Consider the following 21,596-nt stretch of genomic DNA (forward strand, 5'->3'; position numbering starts at 1 on the left):
AAAAGGCAAGACATGAAGGCACCTACAAGTCTGTCCATGCCTGCTCCTGTATCTGGACCTTTGTATATACCTTTATATACCTCCTGGAGGCCTTAGGGTGCAGTTTCCAGTACCCTGATCCAGAGGTGGACATTTAATTTGACTATATACCAGCTGAGTACAGTCACAGAGGACTCAACTGGTTGTTTGAAACAAAATCTTGGTCTGGATTTATACCGTCTTACTTTCTGGACCTAAAATGCCCACATGCGCCTACATCTATCAGCTGGTCAGTGTGCTTTTGGTCAGGTTGGCCTTTGTCACAGAAGAACAAACTGCTTTTCCCTTGGGGGGGGGGTCCAGTCACAGAGGAACAAAGAGCAAGAGGTAGGGAGGTTTTCATAATCCGTGCCTTTTATACAGACAGTGTGCAGATGATTCGCCGGAATGGAGAGGATGCTGATTGGTGTGGGGCTCAGTTTGGATTAATAAAGACAAGTCACATGACTTTTGAGACTGAAGGCTCTAAACGATTCCTGGTGGAGACATTGGGAGCAGAAGTGGGGGATCAAGGGTGAGAAGCGCAACCTCCACTTCTCACCTCGTCCCCATGAACTGCTTGGATTCTCCCGGCCCTCTCCAAATGTTGGAACCCTCCAGTCATGATGTACCAGTTATACATAATGATGTTAGCTACCACTGCACTAGCAGTGGATGACAGGTGGGAGATTCCCACCGGGCCCCCGAAGGGTGAATGTAAAATCTACAACAATGGTCATTCTGTGACACTATGAAGCCTACATAGCTGTCCGGAAAAAAAAGGATTGTAGTCATAACTCAGTCAGGGTTTTTATTAAATATCCTGTGGTAACTGTGCACGTGGGCCATTCACCTTTAGAAAAATACACTGAACTGAGAAGCATTTAAGTCGTCATCGTTCACGTGGGAGATGGTCCGACTGGAAGCGAGGAAATGCTGCTCTGTAGGGGAACCGGCCACCTGCCGAGCAACGAAGTAAAGGATCTCCAGTCCAAACCACTCGGAGTGTGGTGCTGGAGAATGGTTGCCGTGGTGACAGGAGCTGAAAGCATCACGGCGGCAGCACCCCCACCCCCGCCCCTGAAGAGTACAGCCACTCAAAGTCATGTGACTAGTTAAGTAACAGATTAACCTGAACTAAACCTATATGGTAGGTGAATGCCTCTGATACTACTAACCAAAACCTGAGGTTTGCACTAACATGCCTTTCATGAATGACCAAGAAAAACAGTCAAAGTTAACTAAATCTGTTGTGTATCTTACCTTTCAGAAATTAATTTTCCTTCAAGTGTACCTCTGCTATTACAATAAATTGCCTTTGAGAGGCTCAATTTGCCATTTAGTTGTAAAATTAATCTTGACATCTTTTCATACCATGATGCCTTATGCATAATGGGGCGTTACAGTTGAAATGGGGTGTTACAGTGCTGCCTGTGATTTTGGTCTTTGGTTTGCATAAAGACAGAGACGAGTCCTGGAAATAATGGCTGCGTTACTGAATGAGCAGAGGTGTGAAGCGTCAGCGAGACGCAGCCAGACAGAAAGGCGGCGTGAGTGTGTGTCGCCCCTGGTGAACCCTCACTGCCATCTCAGAGCCTACGCCTGAACTCTCCAAATCCGGAGAGGAGCACCAGACCACCACATTGATTCGCGGATTCATTCACTACCACGTACGCCTTCGTCTTGAAGCTGAAATGGATCTATGCTGATAACTGGAGGAAATGTGGGCACATTTGTATACGTGAAGCAGAGAATGTAAATGAGTGTGCGTGTGTTTGTGTGTGTATTATATATATATTATATATATATAAATAAAAATATATAGTAAAAAATAACTCAAGTTTATTAAAAAGAAACTCAGTTTGTGTGACAGCAATATAAAAAACTAAAAATACCAAAAGACGTTTTTTAGTTTGGTTACTTAGGGTTGGGGTTGGGTTAAGATTGTCATTCATGGGATTAGCGTATTTTCCCATAGAAATTAATGGACGGTCCCCACAAAGATACAAAAGGATACAAAAGATACAAAGGACACAAACGTACGTGCATGTATGTGTGCATAAGCAAGAAGCTAACAGAGCGAAAATGTATATGCTATAGGGTCTTCGGTGAGGCCAAAGGGGGAACTCCGCTCAATAAACACAAATACGGGGAGGATCAGTGAGCTGCTTTGGCTTCAGGTCAAAGGTCAAAGGTCAAAGGTCCATGAGGTGCTAATATGGTCCCAGCCAAAACACCACACCTGTTTGCCAGACCCCAGCAAACAGGAAAAACACACACAACACCGAGCAATGGAATAGAATGGTACCTTCCTTTCCAGAAACTGGCCGTGAATAAGCACGGTCTGGCGGGCAGTATCTGTTTAGAAAAGATTAGACTTTGGTAAACCTCTCACACAACTTATTCCTTTGCAGGAAGCGGGGAAAAACCAGGCTTCCCAAACCACAGTGGGCAGTATTTCAGGTGCTTTTGTCTGCCTCCTTGGGTCCGCCAGGCAGAGAGGGCATGTTGTCCTTCCTTTCTCCTACCTCTAGCACTCCTGCCTTTCACCAGGCTCCAGCTGACAGACCCCAACGTGCCAAGCTTTCAGACAATGACCTGTGATCTTGTTTAATTGAGAGGAACATTCCCTTCATCGTAGGTCCAAGCAGTTTCATGTCATTGGTGTATTACCATGGTAACTAGGAGCTGTCAAGCGTTATTCCTGCCTGGAGACGAATTCTCTGAAAGAGCAAAATATTTCTCGAATGTTTTCGTTTCTGTTGAGCAGAACGATTTGTCAATGGCGTGCATGTATTGCATTGGCCGTTTTGCACTTGCCCTTGGATGATTAACATGATGGGGTTGAGCATGCAGTTGATTGCTAAAAATTACAGTGATATGTCAGCAGGTAGTTTTGACCATAGATTATCATGATGATGCAACTGTAACTTGTGAGGCAGTTGACAGTGGTGTCTGGCTTAGGCTGGGATACAGTAAGAAGATCACTCACGACTCCTTGAGTATCTCACACACAGGAGACAGCACACTGTTTGTGTGAGGACTGTCACAATCGTATTTACACCGCTGGCCTTCGACAACACTGCTAACAAAACACCTGAGGATAGCAGAGTGTAGTGTGGTATAACTCATCCTCAAACAGAAGAGCATGTATATCCCCCCCCCCCCACCAAAAAGGAAGCAGGGCTGAAACACTCCAACAGTATTTGTCAAAGGAGTCCTCATGCAGCAGGACCCACATGATTAAGAGCATCCAGATGTAATTATGGAGACGGGGAGATATTACCTCATCTGATTTATCTCAACTATCCAATAGGAGGTCTGCAGCTTGTCTATATTAGAGAGCCAAATTACAGAGGAAACCAATTACTAAGTACAGTCAAAGAAGGCACGATTAGAGGATCACGGCGTATGGAAGGATAGGTACCCGCATCGCATGAGTGCCGCGGGGACGAGAGCCCACTGCATACAGAGGGAGGGCTTGAAGTGAGCCGCGACCATAACTCAGCTGCTGCTCTGCACCTGCGTGTTTCTGAAGCCTGGGCGACTTCTTATAAACATTTTATTCACACATCAGCAAACTCAACTTTCCATGCACTTCAAAATGCAGGCCTGCAGCCTTAATACAGGCAATCTCGCCAATAACTGTTTCCCAAAAATGGCCTTCATGACATAAACTCAAAAAAATAAAACAATAGTAAGATTGATAACGCCTGACCATTGCTCTATTTTAGGGCATTACAGCATCAGTGCCATGGGAAAAAACTGCATCCCAGGCAATAAACAGATGCGGTAAATCCAGTAGGTCCTGCATTCAGTGGTCCAGCTGAAATAGTGGAGGAGTTTTGCGTTTCATTTACATTTATTTACATTTAATTAATTATCAAAAGCTTTTGTCCGAGAGACATGCAAGAGAGGATCAGAGAACCAGATCAGCCTGCATCCCCGAAGCAACTAGGGTTTAGAGTCTTGTTGAAGAGGTCGACTGTGATATCTCTACTCCGCCAACCATGGGATTTGAACCCACAAATTCCAGACATGGACATCGATCCCTAATATGCTTAGATACGTGCAGGTGAAACTTTAAGCTACAGAGGACGGGGGAAGCAAGAATCTGCAAGCAACTGGTCTTGAAAACACATGGCATGCAACGGACCGCAAACATGCAACAGTAAAGCCAGGTTTGTCCAGTTCCTCTGCATCCTTTGTCAGGTGTCATTGCCGGCTATGAGAGCAGTGGCACTTTAGTCATGTGACCCCCAGAAAAGTCACACCATGAATGTGACGCCGCACAGTCCCACTGTCTCCATCTGCAGACAGTGCTAATGAGTGCTGATCTAAAATTACACCAGTGCTCACATGCTCCATAATCACCGCTAGAGGAGAGCATGCATCCCAAGGTGTGGCTGGAAGTGCCGAGACCAAGGCATCATCCTTGCTGAGAACAGCAGAGGTGTTTGTTATAGGACTTTCATCTCCGTCTGAAACGTCGTCCTGTCTATAAACATTCTTCTCCTCTGTCCCATTACGTACGCATGTTTCACACAAGTTCCGGTACAAGGTCCTGTTACTGTTTGCAGTTTATATCGTATTTCCAGTACCACAAGTATGTTTGCACTGCAAAACTATTACTAATACTAGGAACAAAACAAGCAGACCACAGTGTGAATCTACCTAATTGATTTAGGTTGCATATTTGATTCACTGTTAGCTGAACATCAGGATAAAACCAGCACCGAATTAATGAGAGGTGGTTTTGGGGCCTAATGACAGGTTCTCAATGCAAGGAGACAGATAGCCTATTAGACAACAGTACTAATGTGGTACCGACAGAAAGTAAACAAGTGAAGGCCTGAAGTTCTATGCTTTCCCTTACACATATAAAAGTACATTGAGATGTGGAAACACACACACACACAGAAACACACACAGAGAAAGTGAAGCAGCATGGAATGTGATGACAGCCAGACAACAAAGGCATGCAGGCAGAAAATCCATGAAAGATCCTGTTCCTGCAGACACACGATAGGAGATTGACCAAGAGCCAAACTGACTGCCACGCAGGTCCAGATGGAGAAGTGGAGTGCTGATGCGAAGACACTACAAAGTGAATAAAGGCTAGGTGGACGGCGTTGTCAACAGACAGGAACATGAGACCGGTAAATCAGAGCAGAGACACATACCCTGTTCCCCTCTCCTGGTCCATCAGAACCAAAACAAATACCATTCACTGTACAAGTGTAAAGTTGGGAATACCAACTTTAACCAAGCTGGTTAGACTTGTAAAAGTGTACCCTTCATTTTATGGGTTATTAAACGTTCTTTACCCTACTGATGCTATAGATGCATATTCAAAACTGAGGGCTCTTTCTAAGCATTTCCTTCAGACCCCCCTTGTGAACTGCTCCATCGAACTGGGGGGGCGCTCAGGGATATTATAGACTATATAACCAAAAGGGATATGAACACCCCATTCATGAATAATTCTATAAACAAATGGATGGTTGCACAGAAGTGAATTTCCACCTGGCACAATTATTGGACCCCATCTTTCCCACAAGTCAGTTTGCCACATTTCTGCCCTACTAGAGCTGTCCTGATCAACCACAAGTGATGTAATTGTGCAGGTCAAAATGTCTGGGAGCAAGTTCAGTTAAAGTGCTAGGGCCAGAGGAGCTCACAGACAGGGACCTGATCACCCAACATCAACACCCAACCTGAACGGCAGAAAATCCCACCAGCAACGTCCCAACGTCCAATGAAAAGCCTCCCCAGAAGAGTAGAAGCTATTATAGCAACAAAGGACTGACCGACTTCAAATTTATACCCATGGTCTCAGAACGAAACGCTGCACAAGCTGGTGTCCACATACTTTCAGCCACAGAGTGCAGCAAAATGCCTCAAAATAAGGCATCACAGATAACATATTTCCGAAAATTTCAACGTGTTAACTAGCTACCCTGGTGAACTTTCTCTCAAGACGTCCGCTTTAACCGGATAGACACACGGTTAGCAATCTGAGATCAGGAATCTCACCTGCTGCTGTGCAGCCCTGTTCCTTACCGTGCCTAAACAAGGCCATTCATTATCATTACAGAGAGGCCCCTAATTACCCCCATTCTTTACTGCTAGCGGGCAGTCAGGAAAGTGGCACACAGGACATGGCAATTATGGAGAAGAGGGAGGGTAAAAAAAACTACAATCACGTCAGACAGCAGCGCCAGTAAGAGTTGCAGCTAAGCAGCTCACTTTGGGTTCGAACACATAAACAGGGCCACCGTTCAAAGAGCAGAATTTAAAGCAATCAGCCATTAACAAACCCATTAAGTCGTCACTCTGCACAGATACTAGTGTCTGTTGGCAAACATCTCAGCCTTGTTGCGCAGTCATTTCCCCAGTCTGGCCCAAACATTATCTGGCCTCTTTTGCACTAAGAAATGCGCGGTTCCTAATCAGCAGCAACAGGATGCGGCAGGAGGACATGGCCACAGCAACGCATGAAGGGACACAAAGAGTGCTGAGTGATGAAAGTAAATTTGTCTAAAGACACAGTAAACAAAGAGCGAGCATGCAGAAACTAACAAACCATTTTGCATATCACACACAGTTCATTTAGCTATATGCCTTTGGACTGTGGGAGAAAAACTACACGCACAACCGAGGGCGACGCACAACCGAGGGCGACGCACAACCGAGGGCGACGCACAACCGAGGGCGACGAACAACCGAGGCATCCTTGATATTTGAGGCGAGGCAAGAACGACATCCATGGATTGTTACCATCCTCTGTACTTCTGCTCTTATTGGAACTGCACTTCAGTAATGGAAGATGAAGTAAAATGGGTACGTTAGACCACAAGAATGGCTGAGTGTGCGTACAGATAAACAGCCAGGGCTTAGGGCTAGAAAAAGAAACTGCAGAAAAAAAGGAATTTAAACACAAAAAATACAGAAGTCAGCGCGTGTCCTTCATGTTATGTGCAGCGTGCCTGCATCGTGGCTGTGTGTGCACGTACCCTGAAGTCGATCCCCACTGTGGAGATGAAACTCCCGGCCAGGAAGGCGCCATCCTTGAAGCGCACCAACAGGCAGGTCTTCCCCACCCCAGAGTCCCCCACCAGCATAACCTGCCCAGAGAGAGAGAGACAAGCTTATCAAGACACATGGACGCTGACTTCACAGCACCTCCAGCAAAAATAAATACATCAGTATCAAACCAGCATGTTCAGCCTCAGCTTGATCCCGACGGCATAAAGGCTGAAGGCAGTACCATGTGGTTAGTGCAGGAACTGAAAAATGTATATCTGGGGCCAACTTTTGTTCCCACAGTCTAAAAGAGGGGGCATTCACAGTATTCCGGGGGTAGGTTTTAAGAATAGCGCTGTCAACAGGATTTTCATTAAAAAAATGCGACCAGCACAGATAATCAGAGCAGAGACCCATTCCCTGTCCCCCTCTCCTGCTCCATCAGAATAGTTTCTGTTTTTCATGTGAAAAACACCCATTCTAAAATATATACAGAAATCAGCACCTTATGCCAGCATGAGTAAATGAACGTACTACTGCTGTTCCAAAGATAATTGTGCGATCATCTCTATGTGTATAGAATACCATCTGTATGTGAGAGAAAGCAGGAGACAATTCTAAATATTTAGGCTTTTATTTAGCTCTCAATAGCTTTTGTATAGAAGTATAATGCATTACTTTATAGATAAAGTTAAAACTTCATCCCAGGTTTTCAAATGAACTACTTTACGGCCTTTTTTTAAACATCCCCTTTAGATGTTAAAAATATTTGGGGAAATAAAGACAGTGCTTTACAACTGAAAACGCAAACTGGTCTCTTCGACAAAATAAAACAAATATCGCAGATTACAATATTTAAAACCTGTGAGCCATTCAGTAATATTTTAAAAGGAAATGAAATGAGTATCAATTAATCTTCACCTCCCTGACCTCTGCCGGGAGATTTTACTGAATGGGTTGATTTTAGCTGGGAATCTCTGCAACATCATGACCTACAGTAAGCTGTCATATTTTTTACAACTAGGAAGGAATACCGTTGGTTTTTAACACACAATAAAACGTATTAACGGTATTGTGTCAACTTATATCTCGTTTTGACAATATCGATATACCGTGAACGTTCAATATATAGGTGCCTGTAAAAGTTGTTGAAAGGTAGGAGGCAAAGCCATGGGTAAGCAGACAATCCAAACCCGTGGTCCTAGCAGAGATCTGTTTGTTTTTGGATGAACACCTTTATTAAAAAATAAAACTGGGCACTGCCAGGAATCATAACAGCATTACATAGCAGTACGTGGTACCTGGTTACAGTTACATTACATAAAGTTGTGTACCTACATACTGTGAACATATGAGTGTGTGACAGAGACAGAAATGGAAATTAAATTAAAAAAATATAACCAAATGTAACAGTACATCTTTCTTTTCCCCCCCCCTCAAAATCTTGGAAGCAGATTTTTGTTCCTCAATCCCAGTTTTTAGGGGCATTCTGATATTTCTTGGGACATTCTTACCCTCCGCCTTGCTATTTCCTGACACTGCGTGTAGTACTAGTGAAAAATACAGCAATTTCTTTACAGGAAAAAAAATAGATGCAAGTGTAAACATAGCTTCCACTTCCCCATTTATTTTAGGCTGATGCTGTTTGGCTATCGAGCATATTGGCACCAAGCAATTTTGTGTTAGATCATGGTGGCCCAGAGGTTGAGGTCAGTGCTCCAGAAGAACAGATATGCTGTCACTCCATAATCAGGTTTGCTGGGGGGGTTGTAGCTTACAAACCACACAGGTCTACTCATTGGGGGATGGGGAATTCAACCTTGAAAGCACATTGGTTACATCCAGTAAGCTCAGGGGAGGGGAATATATCAGTCAAATCACAAGTCGACACGCATCCATCTCAGGAAAGCTATTTAACCAGGACATTCCTTGTCTTACATTATTCATCGCCACTGGCTCCGGAGTTGTGAAATGCCGTTGTTCTCCCAGCTGTTCCGTCCTTATCGGAAGCTTTCCAGAGATCTGAGACTCCAGTCAAGCTAAACTGCACATCATGTCCCAAAAACGTTCAGCCGGTCTATGGCACTAAGCAACGGCTACCTTTTAGAGATCGTGCACAGCTACATTCAAGCCTATGATTTAAAAACACTGAGATTAAAAATACATAAACACAGCACGCAGCCATTCATCCTCAAGCTTTGATCATGTGGTAACCAACTGAGAACCTCTGCCAGCAATGATTTGCATTTTAGTCTGCTTCACTTATGGAAATGAATGGAAAATTGAGGTTCGGGCTTAACCGCTTCTGGGTCGGTTGTTTTGCAGATGTGGCCAACCGGCCCACTGGCAGTGTGCAGGGAGTAAGCAAGGCCGGCGGTCAGGAAAATCGACACTTCTGCTGTTCCGCATCAGCTGCCTCCTGCAAGGCCTGGATTGAAGGTGCAGCTTGTGTAACCCCTGCCAACCCCTGGAGGATGGGCTCCCCCTTTGAGTCTGGTCCCTCCCAAGGTTTCTTCCTTCTTGGGAGTTTTTCCTTGCCACTGTCGCCTTTGGCTTGCTCACTGGGGGCTTTGGGTGCGGATGCTGTAAAGCGCTTTGAGACGATGTAATGTTGTGATAATGCGCTATACAAAAATAAATTTGTTGTTGTTATTGTCTAAATTGGCCGTTCAGTCATAACGTTTAAGATGGGGGAGGGGGGGGGGGGGAGGATCCCAGCTTGATCTCTCTGGAGTCTTCACTCCTCTTGGCTAAAAAAAGACCTGCCACATGCAAAAACGACTGGTCTGCTCGTTTTGCAAGCTTGAGGAGGAATAATACCATGCCTGAATATTCTTCTTTTTAAATGATCCAAACTGACAGTCAGTGCTGGTCCAAGAATATTTCTGTCAGTCTGTCGCAGTCTTTGAAATGTATAGGACTGTCTGCATCTTACCAAGTGAAAAAGGTGTAGCACAACAGAAAAAAATGTTCTATTAAGCTGAATATCAAAATGTACATAAAATTCTCTCAACACAGGAAGCACACAGCCACACTGCTCAGAAGACAACACTGGAGGTATGTGACAAAGGATGGTGCAAACTCGGACACTGCTTGGAGGGGTCCACTGGGACGCAAGTGACCTTGAACCAGAAATGAGAAGAAAATTTAGGCCGAGCGGCTCCAGCACCTGTTAACTTCCAAAATCAGTATGAGTACATTTGCATTTAAAAAACAAAAGGATTCGCACCGCGTGCAGAAAAGAACCACACAAAGTTACCACCTGTTGAAAGTATAATACCGACGATGGAAACATTAACCGGATCTCTCTCTCTTTCTCTCTCTCTCTCGACGAGCGGCGCTGCTCCGTTCTGCTACGCCCGGGTGCTGTGTGCGCTGCAGGTTATCTTTATTGACACAGATGTGTCACGTCATGTCATTCGCCTTTTGATTAACAACTATTTAAATTAGACACAAAAAAGAAAGCAAAATAACGTGTTGATATCTTACCAACTCCGTAGACATCCCCACCATGGCATGCACAGAAAAAAAAGCATTGCTACAACACAGCTGTGCAACGGGTAACGAACCATCAGTTAATGCACATTTTTGACTGCCATAATTACCGCTGCTTTTGACGTGTCATTTTTCTTTATCAGGCCAGTAATTACAATATCATAAGGACAGAAAAGCGTAACATCGCAGCTGGTTTGCTGATGCGGCAACGCCAGTCAACAAAGTCTGAGCGGAGATTATAGTGCATCTTGCTGCCTGAACAAAACAACATAAAACTCCTTTTGATCAACTCCAGCGAGCTTTAACTAAGTCCAATACTTAAAATGAAGGAGGATGCACGTATTTCAAAACGTACGTTATATCCACACCCATAAGTTACTCCTCTGATGTCAATAACGAAGCACAGGGTTCCGCATTAACAGTGTACAGTGCGAGTGGCTCACCTTAAAAGCGAGATCATAAAACTCGCTGCTGTTGCTCAGAGAGGGCCGGCTGGGGTGCACTGTTCCATTGGACGTTGTCTCGGGCGTGGAGATGCTTTTCCCCGGCTTCCCGTTTTCTTTGCTCTTCGAAGTAGCTGCTGTTGGGCTGCTAGTGCTACTTTTGCCTTTCACGGTCTTTTTTCTGGACATTTTTCCAAGCGAGACCGACGTTCCGTCGACGTTTCTGGTGAGATTTTTTAGCCCAGTAACGATGTACTTGTTCAACAGCTGTAAGCGTTTCAAATTAAACAGCTTCGCTTTTGTTTTTTTTTCCAGAATACTTTTACGGGCTTTAAAAATAAAACCTACTAGTTTTCACTCGGAAGTTTTCCCCTGTGAGTCAGTACCATAGCTATGAATGTCTTACTCATTTTCCTTTAATTGCCAATGTGTGTGCACAGTCCCCCAGGCTCTCCGCTCACTTTAGCGCAGCTTTCTCGTGTACGCGCCTACCGCCGCTGTTCGTCTGTGATGGTAAAGCTGATGCTGGGTTCCTTAATATTGACAGCTGGCTGGAAGCACCGTGCCGTCCAATCACCGAGAGGTCTCAGCCAGCCGCGACCAATAGCATGGCGACGAGGCGAGGCGAGGCTACGCGCGAAAATCACGTCCTCTGTACACCTGGACAGCAGCGAGGCACCTAGACGCGTGCCGCTTACTCGTTGGGACCCGGAGCGCAGAAGGGGCAATACCGTGGTGGCAGTAAACATTAAAACCGTTTCAGGGTTTGACAACTTTGGTCACCTGGCTGACGTGCGATTTTCAGTTCGAGACAATTCTGCGGGCACATGCATTTACATGTATGTAAGAGTTCTATTACCTTGTAATAGTCTGTAGGGTTTGCAAACTACCCCCAGCGCTTTTGAAGTAGCCAATTTTAGGAATAATATAGATTTGCGTGAGTCTGGAAGCGTGAATGTCACGCCAGATGCGGGAGAGCTTGGCATCCCTGCCGCTTGGAGTTAAGCTGAGGCTTCGGGACGATGGCGTTACCTACTGCGCTACTACGATTTCCCAATTAAGTCTGACAGAAGATACAGTACTACCTAAAAAAACCTGAAATTAGTGAACTGGCTACACTGTCATGTACAGCTGGGTTATATTGTTGCAGATTATGAGTGGACTGGGATTAAAAATTGGTGCTGTTTAGCAGCCTTACCGATCGGTCCTTCTCGGTTGGGTTTAAAAACTCGTAGTTTTACTACGTGGCTACGGGGGCGGGGTCCCACGATAAATATGCCAGATGGTCAGCCCAGCCTTGCTAAAATAATGTTTCTTTGCACAGTTAATGAATTGCAGCTTCATGTTACAACCCGTTTACGTGCAGACTCGTGGTACTCAATTACTAATGGCATTCTTCTACTCCATCACGTGCCACACTGCACACTGGCCGCTATTTTTTATTTTCATAGGCAAATCCATACAGACACTCGAAGGCTGTATTAAAACTATCGGCTGCAGAAGGAAAATTGCTACTTTTAGCGACATCTCTAAAGAGCTGTAATGGAAGACAAAAAAATACCTATGAAATTCTATGAAGTTTCGGGCGCTTTGCTAGATTGTACAAATAATGTAGTTATACTGTTGAAACTATGTTTGCTCTTATAAATGCATATGATTATGGATTTAGTTGGTTTTTGTGGACTGGGAAAAAGACAAAATTGACAATTCATAAACAACCAATGATACATGGATTAATTTGTGCCGCCAAACAAATGGTAGAACAATTGAGCTACTATGCCTTTTATCGGGTACACATGAGTCATTCATTTTCATTCGAGGCGCAGTGGTTCTAATTAAGACTCAGTTCGCTTATGCTGATTCATGTGAAGTACATTATGTAACCCCATCGGTGTCCCAGTGTTGAGTCACTCGGATAAATATGCAAAAATGAGTGCCTTTGACATTTTTGATGTATCCGACGGCACTATATTCCCTTTTGTCTTGTTTTATTTAATTTTTTGTTGTTTAAACATATATCCTTTTGCGCTCGTCTGCTTTACGGCTTAACCGTACACTAGTAGCCTACTACTTCATGCAGACGCGATTTAATTGATCTCCATGTTCGTGGGTTCCTTTCTAAGTAACCGCCAACATGCCATATAGATACAGATCAGGTTTATCAGAAATGTAAAGTACTGTCAGAATAATGTGATGCTGATAATCTACAAGAGTATGACCTGTATTGATTTTGCAGGAAACTGCAATTTTATTACATTTAAAGATCCGATATATGCCCAGGAGTAGGGTGGAGTGATTGGACATCCGGAGATGGTTACTGGTTGAATCCCACACACGATGACAATCGCGTGTATTTTGCGCATGACAGAAGAAAGGCAGGAACTGAATACATGCAGACACATTTTAACGTATAAAGCACAAGTTGTGGCATTTCATTAAATCTGTTTGGTTAATATATATTTTGTAGCTTCGCGTCGGGTTTCATTATAAGAATTTCACAATCAATCGTCCTTCGTAATTGTGATTATTTTGGATCACCTCTCTAAATTCAGTTCAAAACGTTTGGTAGAACAAATGTAATTGTGACGGGCTTCAATAAACTCCGTGTGCTGGAGTAGAAAATGTACGTATAGTATTTTCGTAACCGCTCCAATTTATTTGTACTCCACACACAAAAATGGAAAAAAAAAATGCCTGAGAGGTTACGAATAGTTTACAGTTAAAGTAGATTAAGAAGATGTATCTGTTTTAGACGCAGACAAAATGGTGTATACGCTTCTATATGGTGTAATTCTGCTTTATGTATGGCGCCGTATTTTAATTGTCTGGAGAGCATGAAAGAAGAGACATCCTGTTGAAAAATCAAGACGCGGCAAAGTTAACTTTTGCACTGGCAAATGTATCTGCGTTTGTCTGCCGCACATTCTGATTAAATATATGCAAAATATCGTTAAGTACACAGGCAGCAACACGCCAAACGCATTATTGTAAAATGAATAAAGTTTGTGAATATTACCACCCACCAGAGGGGGCTAAAGTCCGTGTTAATTCATATTTCTCCAAGACGACGCTTAAAACTGAAATTCCCGACTCTAAAATAATTTTCTCTCTGACTTCAGACCTATGATGAAATAATTTGCAGCTTTTGCCTACATCTTTTCAAAACCGGTATTCCATTCTCTTTTAAAACGATTCATCTGCACATTCTCATTATTCAGCTCTACAAACATATATCAAGAGCTTTTGATAACTATGTAATAATTGGTTGTCCTACTACATCTTTAAATTGCTGGTCCCAGAATCCCTTGCTCCCGGTGATGTGTTTTGAATGACACACATGTGCTGTGACAGTTGACAACCTGCCCCTTTCCAAAATCTTCCAAGCATCAGCATTTTGTGACAACTAGTAATGGGAAGTTTGGTTGGGGAGTGGTGGGATTCGGGGGGGTCAGAACTTGCTCACCCCCATCACATTCAGCTACTAAAGCCAACACCCCCCCCCCCACACACACACACCCCGACAGCTGGTACTCATTACACGGCACATGCAGCTGTCCCCCCCCTAGCAACAGCTGGAAATTTTGGAGGGAATGAACGAATAAATAAATAAATATATAAATAAATAAATGAGCTAAAATTCTTTCCTCTTTATAAAAATAATCATAATCTTCCTGTCAGGGAGGTACCAGCAGGCTCCCTGACAGGACGATTCGGAAGTGGACGGCAGCGTGAGACACAGCAAAGAGCCCGCAGCCGTTTCTCAGCAGATGCAGGATTTTTGTTCCCACAGACTATGGCTGCCACGCCGATATACGTTTGTTTGTTAGATTGCATGAGGGAGCCATTTTGGTATATTTCCCACACTTTCACCTCTACTGGCCTGCTCACCTCGGAGATCCCTGAATGCACCTAGTGTTGCACTTTATCTGCAGATTTTAATCATTGTCTTATACAGTAAGGCGTTGGACCTGGAGATTCACAGGAAGGTCAGCCTGGCTGCACGTTTCTGTCAAAGTTGCAGCTTGTGTGCTGCTCCAGTTAAATATGTAAATAGGACTAGAATGGAATCGTGGCACAAAAACGATCCGATCCGATCCGATCCGATCCGATCCAGCCTTTCTCCCGGCCTTTCTATTTCGGAAGCCGACCTCCAACGATATGTGTCCTCAGACTCCCCACTGGGTGCGGATTTTAATTGGAGGGGTGAGATACGTTGGATCCCCAAAGGCACAGAAGTAACCAGGTGCATTGTGGGGCTGAGATGTGTGGAGCTTGTTAATCTCGTCATTACTTATGTTTTTTAATCTGTATTGAACTCTTGTGACTCTAAATGCATTTAATCTCACTTCTTTCCACCGGTGCTCTGGAGCTAACGAGCTCTCTCCCACATTAGCTCCAAAATAAATTTAGCACACCTCAGATGTCGGACGACCCCTACCACCTCCCCCAGCTCCCAGTTCACACCTGGAACTGCTTTGTCATTATTGCCACAGGGTGTTTAATAAGGTGTGCGTTTGGGAGGCGTCATGGCTGAGGGGGCCATGGCGGGTTTTAATTTGAGGTGTGGGGAGTGACACTCTGACAACCCAGAGGAGTGAGTGACTGAAAAAAAACTGTGATTCAATGGACACTGCAGCTCCAGTGACGTAAATACAGGTGGGATGATAGAAAAACTAAATGAATGTTACTCTCCTTCCAGGCTTTTCAGTTTCAGATGACTTAAATTTCCTGTAAGAGGCAAGCTTTGGGGGTGTTTCTGGAACACTCCGGCTTGGTAAAAACACTAACAGGCACATTACTTTAGCTGGAGCCTTGATTTATAGCATTGTGCTAAAAGTCACTTGTTGTCTCTGTTCCCACATTCTTAGTATGGAGAAGAGGCCCCCCCCCCCCCCCTCCCCGCATGCCGCCCGGCTCCCAGCTGTGGGCTCTTCCTGAATATGTCAGAGTTGCCCGCTTTTTCTGCGGAGGTGATTTGATTTATGGCCTGACACATGGCAGAGACGTAGCCCCTCGAACGCGCCTAGCCAGCAGAGCGCTGATTTTACATACCTGAATATTTTCGATTCACTCGTTCAGCTGTCGGGTTTAGTAGTTTTTCTCCTGAGGCCAACATGGAGACCTGAAGCTCAGTGGCTGTAAAAGTATTTCTCCGACGACATAGTAAAGATGGCAAAATGTAAACTTCTAAATGGAGGAAGTCCCCATTTTGGTTAAGAAAAACAAACATTTGAGATTTACACCTTCAAATGTGCTGGGTGCCCTATGTTGTGTTGTCAGAACTTTTGCTGGGTCTGACACAAAGCCCCTTTATATTCTCGAGACAGAGGTCCGGTCCATGGGACACACTTCGGCTTGGCTGAGCGACGGCTTGGCGCACAGGCCAAATGCGGCGACCCTTTGAAATGCATGATGGGAGATTTCAGCAGAGCCATGTGCCAGTGTGACTGGGACAGGCCTTCCCGCCGGAAGGCTTTCAAAGGCAGCGTTTTGTTTACTCGCTCGGTGGGAAGTCTTACTGCGCGTCACTATCTGTTAACTGTTGTTGTTTACTGCTGCCGCTGCCATGGAGACGGATGCCGTCTTATCTCCCGCCAGTCACTTGACGTCGAATGTGGAAAAACCCCATAATATAATTTGCTTTAATTAGTATTTTTGAAAATAAATGTTTTGTAAAGTGAGATCCTCTTCTCTCCAACAGTAACTGACAATGACAAATTGGACCTAAGCTTCCCTGTTCCAGCGCTGCCCTCATTCTTGCAGGGAACCCCGGCCCATCTCCAAGCCAGTGCTGGAGAACGGTCCGCAGCGGTTTGACGGCACGTGTTCTGGTGCCAGCATGGACACGGGCTCCGCTGGCTGGCATTTGGGGTGGCAGCTGACTCAGCGTTGGCGAGGAGCGCTGGTGTGGTACAGTGTTTTATTTTTACTGGCTTGCCAAAACAGATAATCTGCCTGCTGATCTGTGAGTGTGTGTGTTGGTTTAGGGCCTGTGACAGTAACAGGTGTGTAACATGAAACAGATGGCAGTGCCCTGTGTGTGTGTGATCCAGCAAACATCCCCACAATGTGATAAAAACCTGTTATTTTGACCAGGTGGGGACCATTTTTCAGATTCCACAAGGCAATCAAAATACAAAAAATGCCCAAAGTCTTTTGTTTGGTCACTTATGGTTAGGGTTAGAGCTGGGTAGCGGTTAAGGTCGGTTAAGGAAGTTTTGCCCATAGAAATGAATGGAGAGTCCCCACAAAGATATGAATACAGGTGTGTGTGTTTGTGTGTGTGCTTAATAGGAGTGTCTGTCTGGTACAAGGTCACCCTACAGGCAAGATTTAGCAGTGACAGCCGGAGGCGGAGCCAGAGCCAGGCCGGCTGGGGAGGCAGAGCTGTGTGGAATCATCACTGTGAGCCCTTCCCCCGACTCGGGGCTGGTGGGGGAGCCGCACAGCTTGTTTGCCTGCAGTGTGAAGTTTGTCGCTGCCAGGAAGGGCTCACCCTGCCTTCCGTGTGGCTTACAGGCTCCCTGACGCAGAGACGGTACTGGGGAGCAGGCGGTCGGGTGGGGGGGGGGGGTGTGCTCTATGAAGCAGGATTTCTCATTTAGATGGGTTAACTTAAGCCAGAAGTCATGATTGTCAAATAAAAGATTAGGTAAGGGGCAATCCTATTGGACAATCATGATCGTCCAATAAGAGTTTAGGTGAGGAGCATTCCTGTTGGACAATCATGACTTCTAGCTCACATTAACTCAGCTAACTGAAAAATTCTCCCCCCAGATCATGCTCAGCAGGCTCAGTTAATCAATTACAGGAATACAGAGGGGGGGGGGGAGTCCCTGAAAATCAGGAGTATTTGTGGTGGGAGCAAACATGTTCTCCATGAAGCTGAGGGTGCCATACCCACATTGAAGAATAGAAAAGGAATACTTCATTCATTCTCCTTTCATGTACCCCATCTTGCTTTCCATGAGACAAACAGATGCATATACAAGTGACAGTGAGCTTATGAGTCACAGTGTGGGATCAGCCAGCATAGAGCACCCTTGGCAGGGGGGGTTGAAGGCCTTGATCAGGGGCCCGACGGCAGTGTCAGTCTCTTGGCTGGAGGATTCGATCCAGTGACCTTCTGATCATGGGCACAGTTCTAACCAGCTGGGCCACACAATACACCCCCCGTAAATACGCCCCAGGGGCGGGTGGGCCTCCTGGCTGGCCCAAACGACCAGTCCCCCGCTGGGGCTTCCTCCAGCTCATTTCCGCTAGAACCCTGCAGAGCTCTGCCCGTTAAGCCTGCCTGGAATCACATCAGTCGCAACGTCCTGTCGGTATTTCCAGGTTCCCCTCCGAAAGGTAATTGGCGAGCTAATCACCGTGCGGCAATTCGCTAACGATTGCATTGAGGCCGGCGTGATCGATGGGCTCTCACAGCGATCACCGTCACTCAGCACTTTTATGGCAGCAGATTAAGTGACTGAATGTCTGGAACTGTGTTTTTTTTAAGCGAATAGAAGCACATAAAAGTTCCCCAAACAGTTTTCAGGCGTGCTTATTCTAGTGGACGTACCCCATAAAAAAGTATAAGTTTTAGTGGGTCTTCTGAGACCAGTTAGCGGGACGCGGTGAAACACGCCACGCTCCTGCTGCAGAGGCTAACCCACACCCCAATCCCCCCCCCCCACCTGCCGCCCAGAGTCAGGCACCTAACCACAGCTTGAGTGTCGCTGGCATAGTTCAACTTAAAAAGAAAAATTGTGGCCCCCAGGCAAATGGTACCAACTTCTTGGGCCCCTACCACTGCCATACCCTACTTGGCACTCACCTGGGGGCCCAGGGACTGAGGACAGCCTAAACCAGCCTTGTGGAGAGGCAGGCGATTCCTCAGGACCCCAGCGATGTCTCAAAAAGGCCCCTCATCATTCGACATGACTCCCCTGTTTTCATTCTTTTTATTTAAAAGTCCCATACCACGGATAACTTCCCAGGGACTGGGAAACCGGGAACACATCATCCCGAATAGACCGCGGTCATCTGGTCACAGAAGAGCTCGAATACAATTCAGGAGATATTCAATCCTGCCACTTCCCAGCGCGGACTTCCTGCGGTTTGGCTGCTGCTCATCCCTATTCCCCGCGTTAGCCGCCCCTCTCCCAGCCAAGGTCACCTCGTTGAGGCTCTTGCACTGGGCACGCAGCTACGATCCTCTGCTCCATACTGTAGGAGACACCGGTGCGGCATCGGGTACAGTTCTAAATGCAGCCACTGGATGGCAGTGTGGCTTCAACCTGCTGAAGCCGGACGTGTCACGTTGGCGAGCCTCACTGTGTTTATTGTTGCCGGTTTTCATGTAAGGTGGTGTTAAAACAAACAGCAAACGGCAGCCGGTGCTCCCTGAAATCTACAGCGTATGACCCCGAGCAGGAAGTGCTGACTGCTTGCATTCTGGTGCAGTAGAGGCCCGGAGCCCCATCTGTGGATGTCTTACAGCCCCATAAGACGAGAAACAAAGTCAGCGCTGACAAGCCAATGAGGTGTCAACCCTAGAAGTCCTACCTAGTAGGAGTTACTCAGAAAGACACGCGTAACACTAAACATTCATATGAACTTGGACCTGCAAATCACCATCTCATGTGTTCAGCCATAGATTTCACGGTGCACCGCTGACTACTAGGAGGCAACTCCCTACCACCACCTGTTGGCTATTACATGTGTGATGGAGCTTTTTACCCACATGGATTGCAGCAGGTAGGGGGAGATCAGTACTGGGCTCTAATGGTTACTCAGCGGGTGCGTGAATGTACGCTTGGTGTAGCACGGGGAGAGGAGGGACACCCCCAGAGTCTTTGTCAAGTGCCTCCCCAGTGTTATCAGTATGGGGCGAGTCATATCAGTAAGTAGAGTGAGTGGACAGAGAGTGACCACACACACACACACACACATACACACACACACACACACACACCTCATGGGCCAGAGCAGGGGCTTGGATGGGGGGGGGGCATTTGTGGTCATCGGCATCCACAATGTTTTCTTATGTCTCGCTGGAGCATAAAAAAGTTGGGGGGGGAGCGAGGCCTGGAACTAATAAAGCTGCTCTTTTATTTGCGATGAGGAGCGGCGCCTCAGGACAGCCGGCCGCATCCTTCCTGCTTGCGGTGTGGGGACAGGAAGGGCCGCCCGGGGAGGTCACACGGTCACACACTCCCGGGGCCCCCCGCCGCTTCCTGCCGGGGTCGTCGGGGGTCACGGGATAAGTACTTCCGGGGTCGCGTGAGATGCCACCTGTCTCCGGTCTTTCCCCCGACTCCCTCCTCCTCAGCCAGGTGGAAAAGAGATAGAGCAGGAAGTGGGGGGTGCCCCGCAGGCTTTGTGATTGCCCCGCCACTCCGGCCATCTTCTTCTCCATCTGTGAGTTGGGCCATGCATGGGGGGTACCGGGGAGCCCATGCTGAGAGGCCCTGACCCCTAATAGAATACGGCTGGGGGGGGGGGGGGGGGGACTCTCATTTTGAAGACAGGCTGTTTGGGCACCCCCCCATCTATCTAGATAGATAGATAGATAGATACTTTATTAATCCTGAGGATAGGGGATTAACTTGCAGTTTTTTTCCATCCCTAGCAGCTGGTCAGGTGACCTGCCTGACTGAAGGTGACACTGATAAGTCTTAAAGCTGACAGCTTCCTTTAGGTTGTGACCCCCGTTGCTTAAATGCCATCCGACCTCCCACTGGGAGCTGGTCCTGGCAGCTCTTTCAAATGTGAAGGACAGGGCTGGGTCACGACATCTCAGTGTTTTCCCTCCATCTTTTCAGTGTTTCCCTCCATCTTAACGCCATCTTCCCCCCTTCTGGGTCCTTGTTGAAGCAGCAGTGGGTCCGTGGGACCTTCGGTGGCAGTGTGACTTTGTCCTGGTACTGTCAGACACACGCGCAGGCTTGCAGCAGCTGGCCTCCCACATCTGGATGAGGCCAGTGCCGAGTTGCCTGTCATGAAGTTGCTTGACAAACCTTCGTAAACAAGCCCTGTGCTACTTTCGCCATTTTTGTGGCTTTGTGCATTCCTAGAGCCCACTGTTTCACTAGCATTATTGTTAGTATTTATCTCCTGAGTTTAGAGCTTGCTGGGGAAGACGTGGAGGTGGGGTGGGGGGGGTTTGGGGGCCAGTGTCCCGCTCCATGGAAGAGTTGCTCCCATGTTTATAATATATAATGCAATGATTTGATTGTAACACAGACCACTCTGATCACAGGTTCAATGCCTGAACCACAGAACTGTGCTGGGACCCTCAAGTGGCCATAGATTCAGCTCCTAAGCCACAGAAGAGAGCTGGGTCCCTCAGATGATCATAGATTCAGTGCCCAAGATGCAGGACAGAACTAGGTACCTGAGCTGGTTGTAGGTTCAGCGCCTGATCCACAGAACAGTCCTGGATACATGAGCCATATGATTAATTCAGCCCAACCAAGAACCAATTAAGATGAAAAGCCACCCCCCTGCTTCTTCTCTTCTTCTGTGCGCCCCCACACATGGAAGTGTTCCTCTTCTGGGTCTCAGAAGGGACAGGAAGATGGGAGGATGGGGGCTGGAGGGGCTCTGGGAGCGGGAAAAGCAGAGTCC

At 46.4% G+C, this 21,596-nt stretch overlaps 1 protein-coding gene across 3 annotated transcripts in view; it reads right to left on the reverse strand.

Moving 5' to 3' along the window:
• The window catches only part of LOC125717831 (ras-related protein Rab-26-like), a 113,467-nt gene that overhangs the window by 47,844 nt on the left and 44,027 nt on the right, over window positions 1-21,596 (reverse strand). For 2 of the 3 annotated variants that reach the window (XM_048991132.1, XM_048991133.1), the window contains exon 4: window positions 7,035-7,145. In XM_048991132.1, the coding sequence (XP_048847089.1) occupies window positions 7,035-7,142 (108 nt within the window). In that variant the 5' untranslated portion in view covers window positions 7,143-7,145. Of the gene's footprint in view, window positions 1-7,034; window positions 7,146-10,982; window positions 11,584-21,596 lie in introns of those variants that run through there. The other variant, XM_048991131.1, reaches the window with a different exon arrangement.

Source organism: Brienomyrus brachyistius, chromosome 22 (genome assembly GCF_023856365.1).
Source record: "Brienomyrus brachyistius isolate T26 chromosome 22, BBRACH_0.4, whole genome shotgun sequence".
NCBI lineage: Eukaryota > Metazoa > Chordata > Actinopteri > Osteoglossiformes > Mormyridae > Brienomyrus > Brienomyrus brachyistius.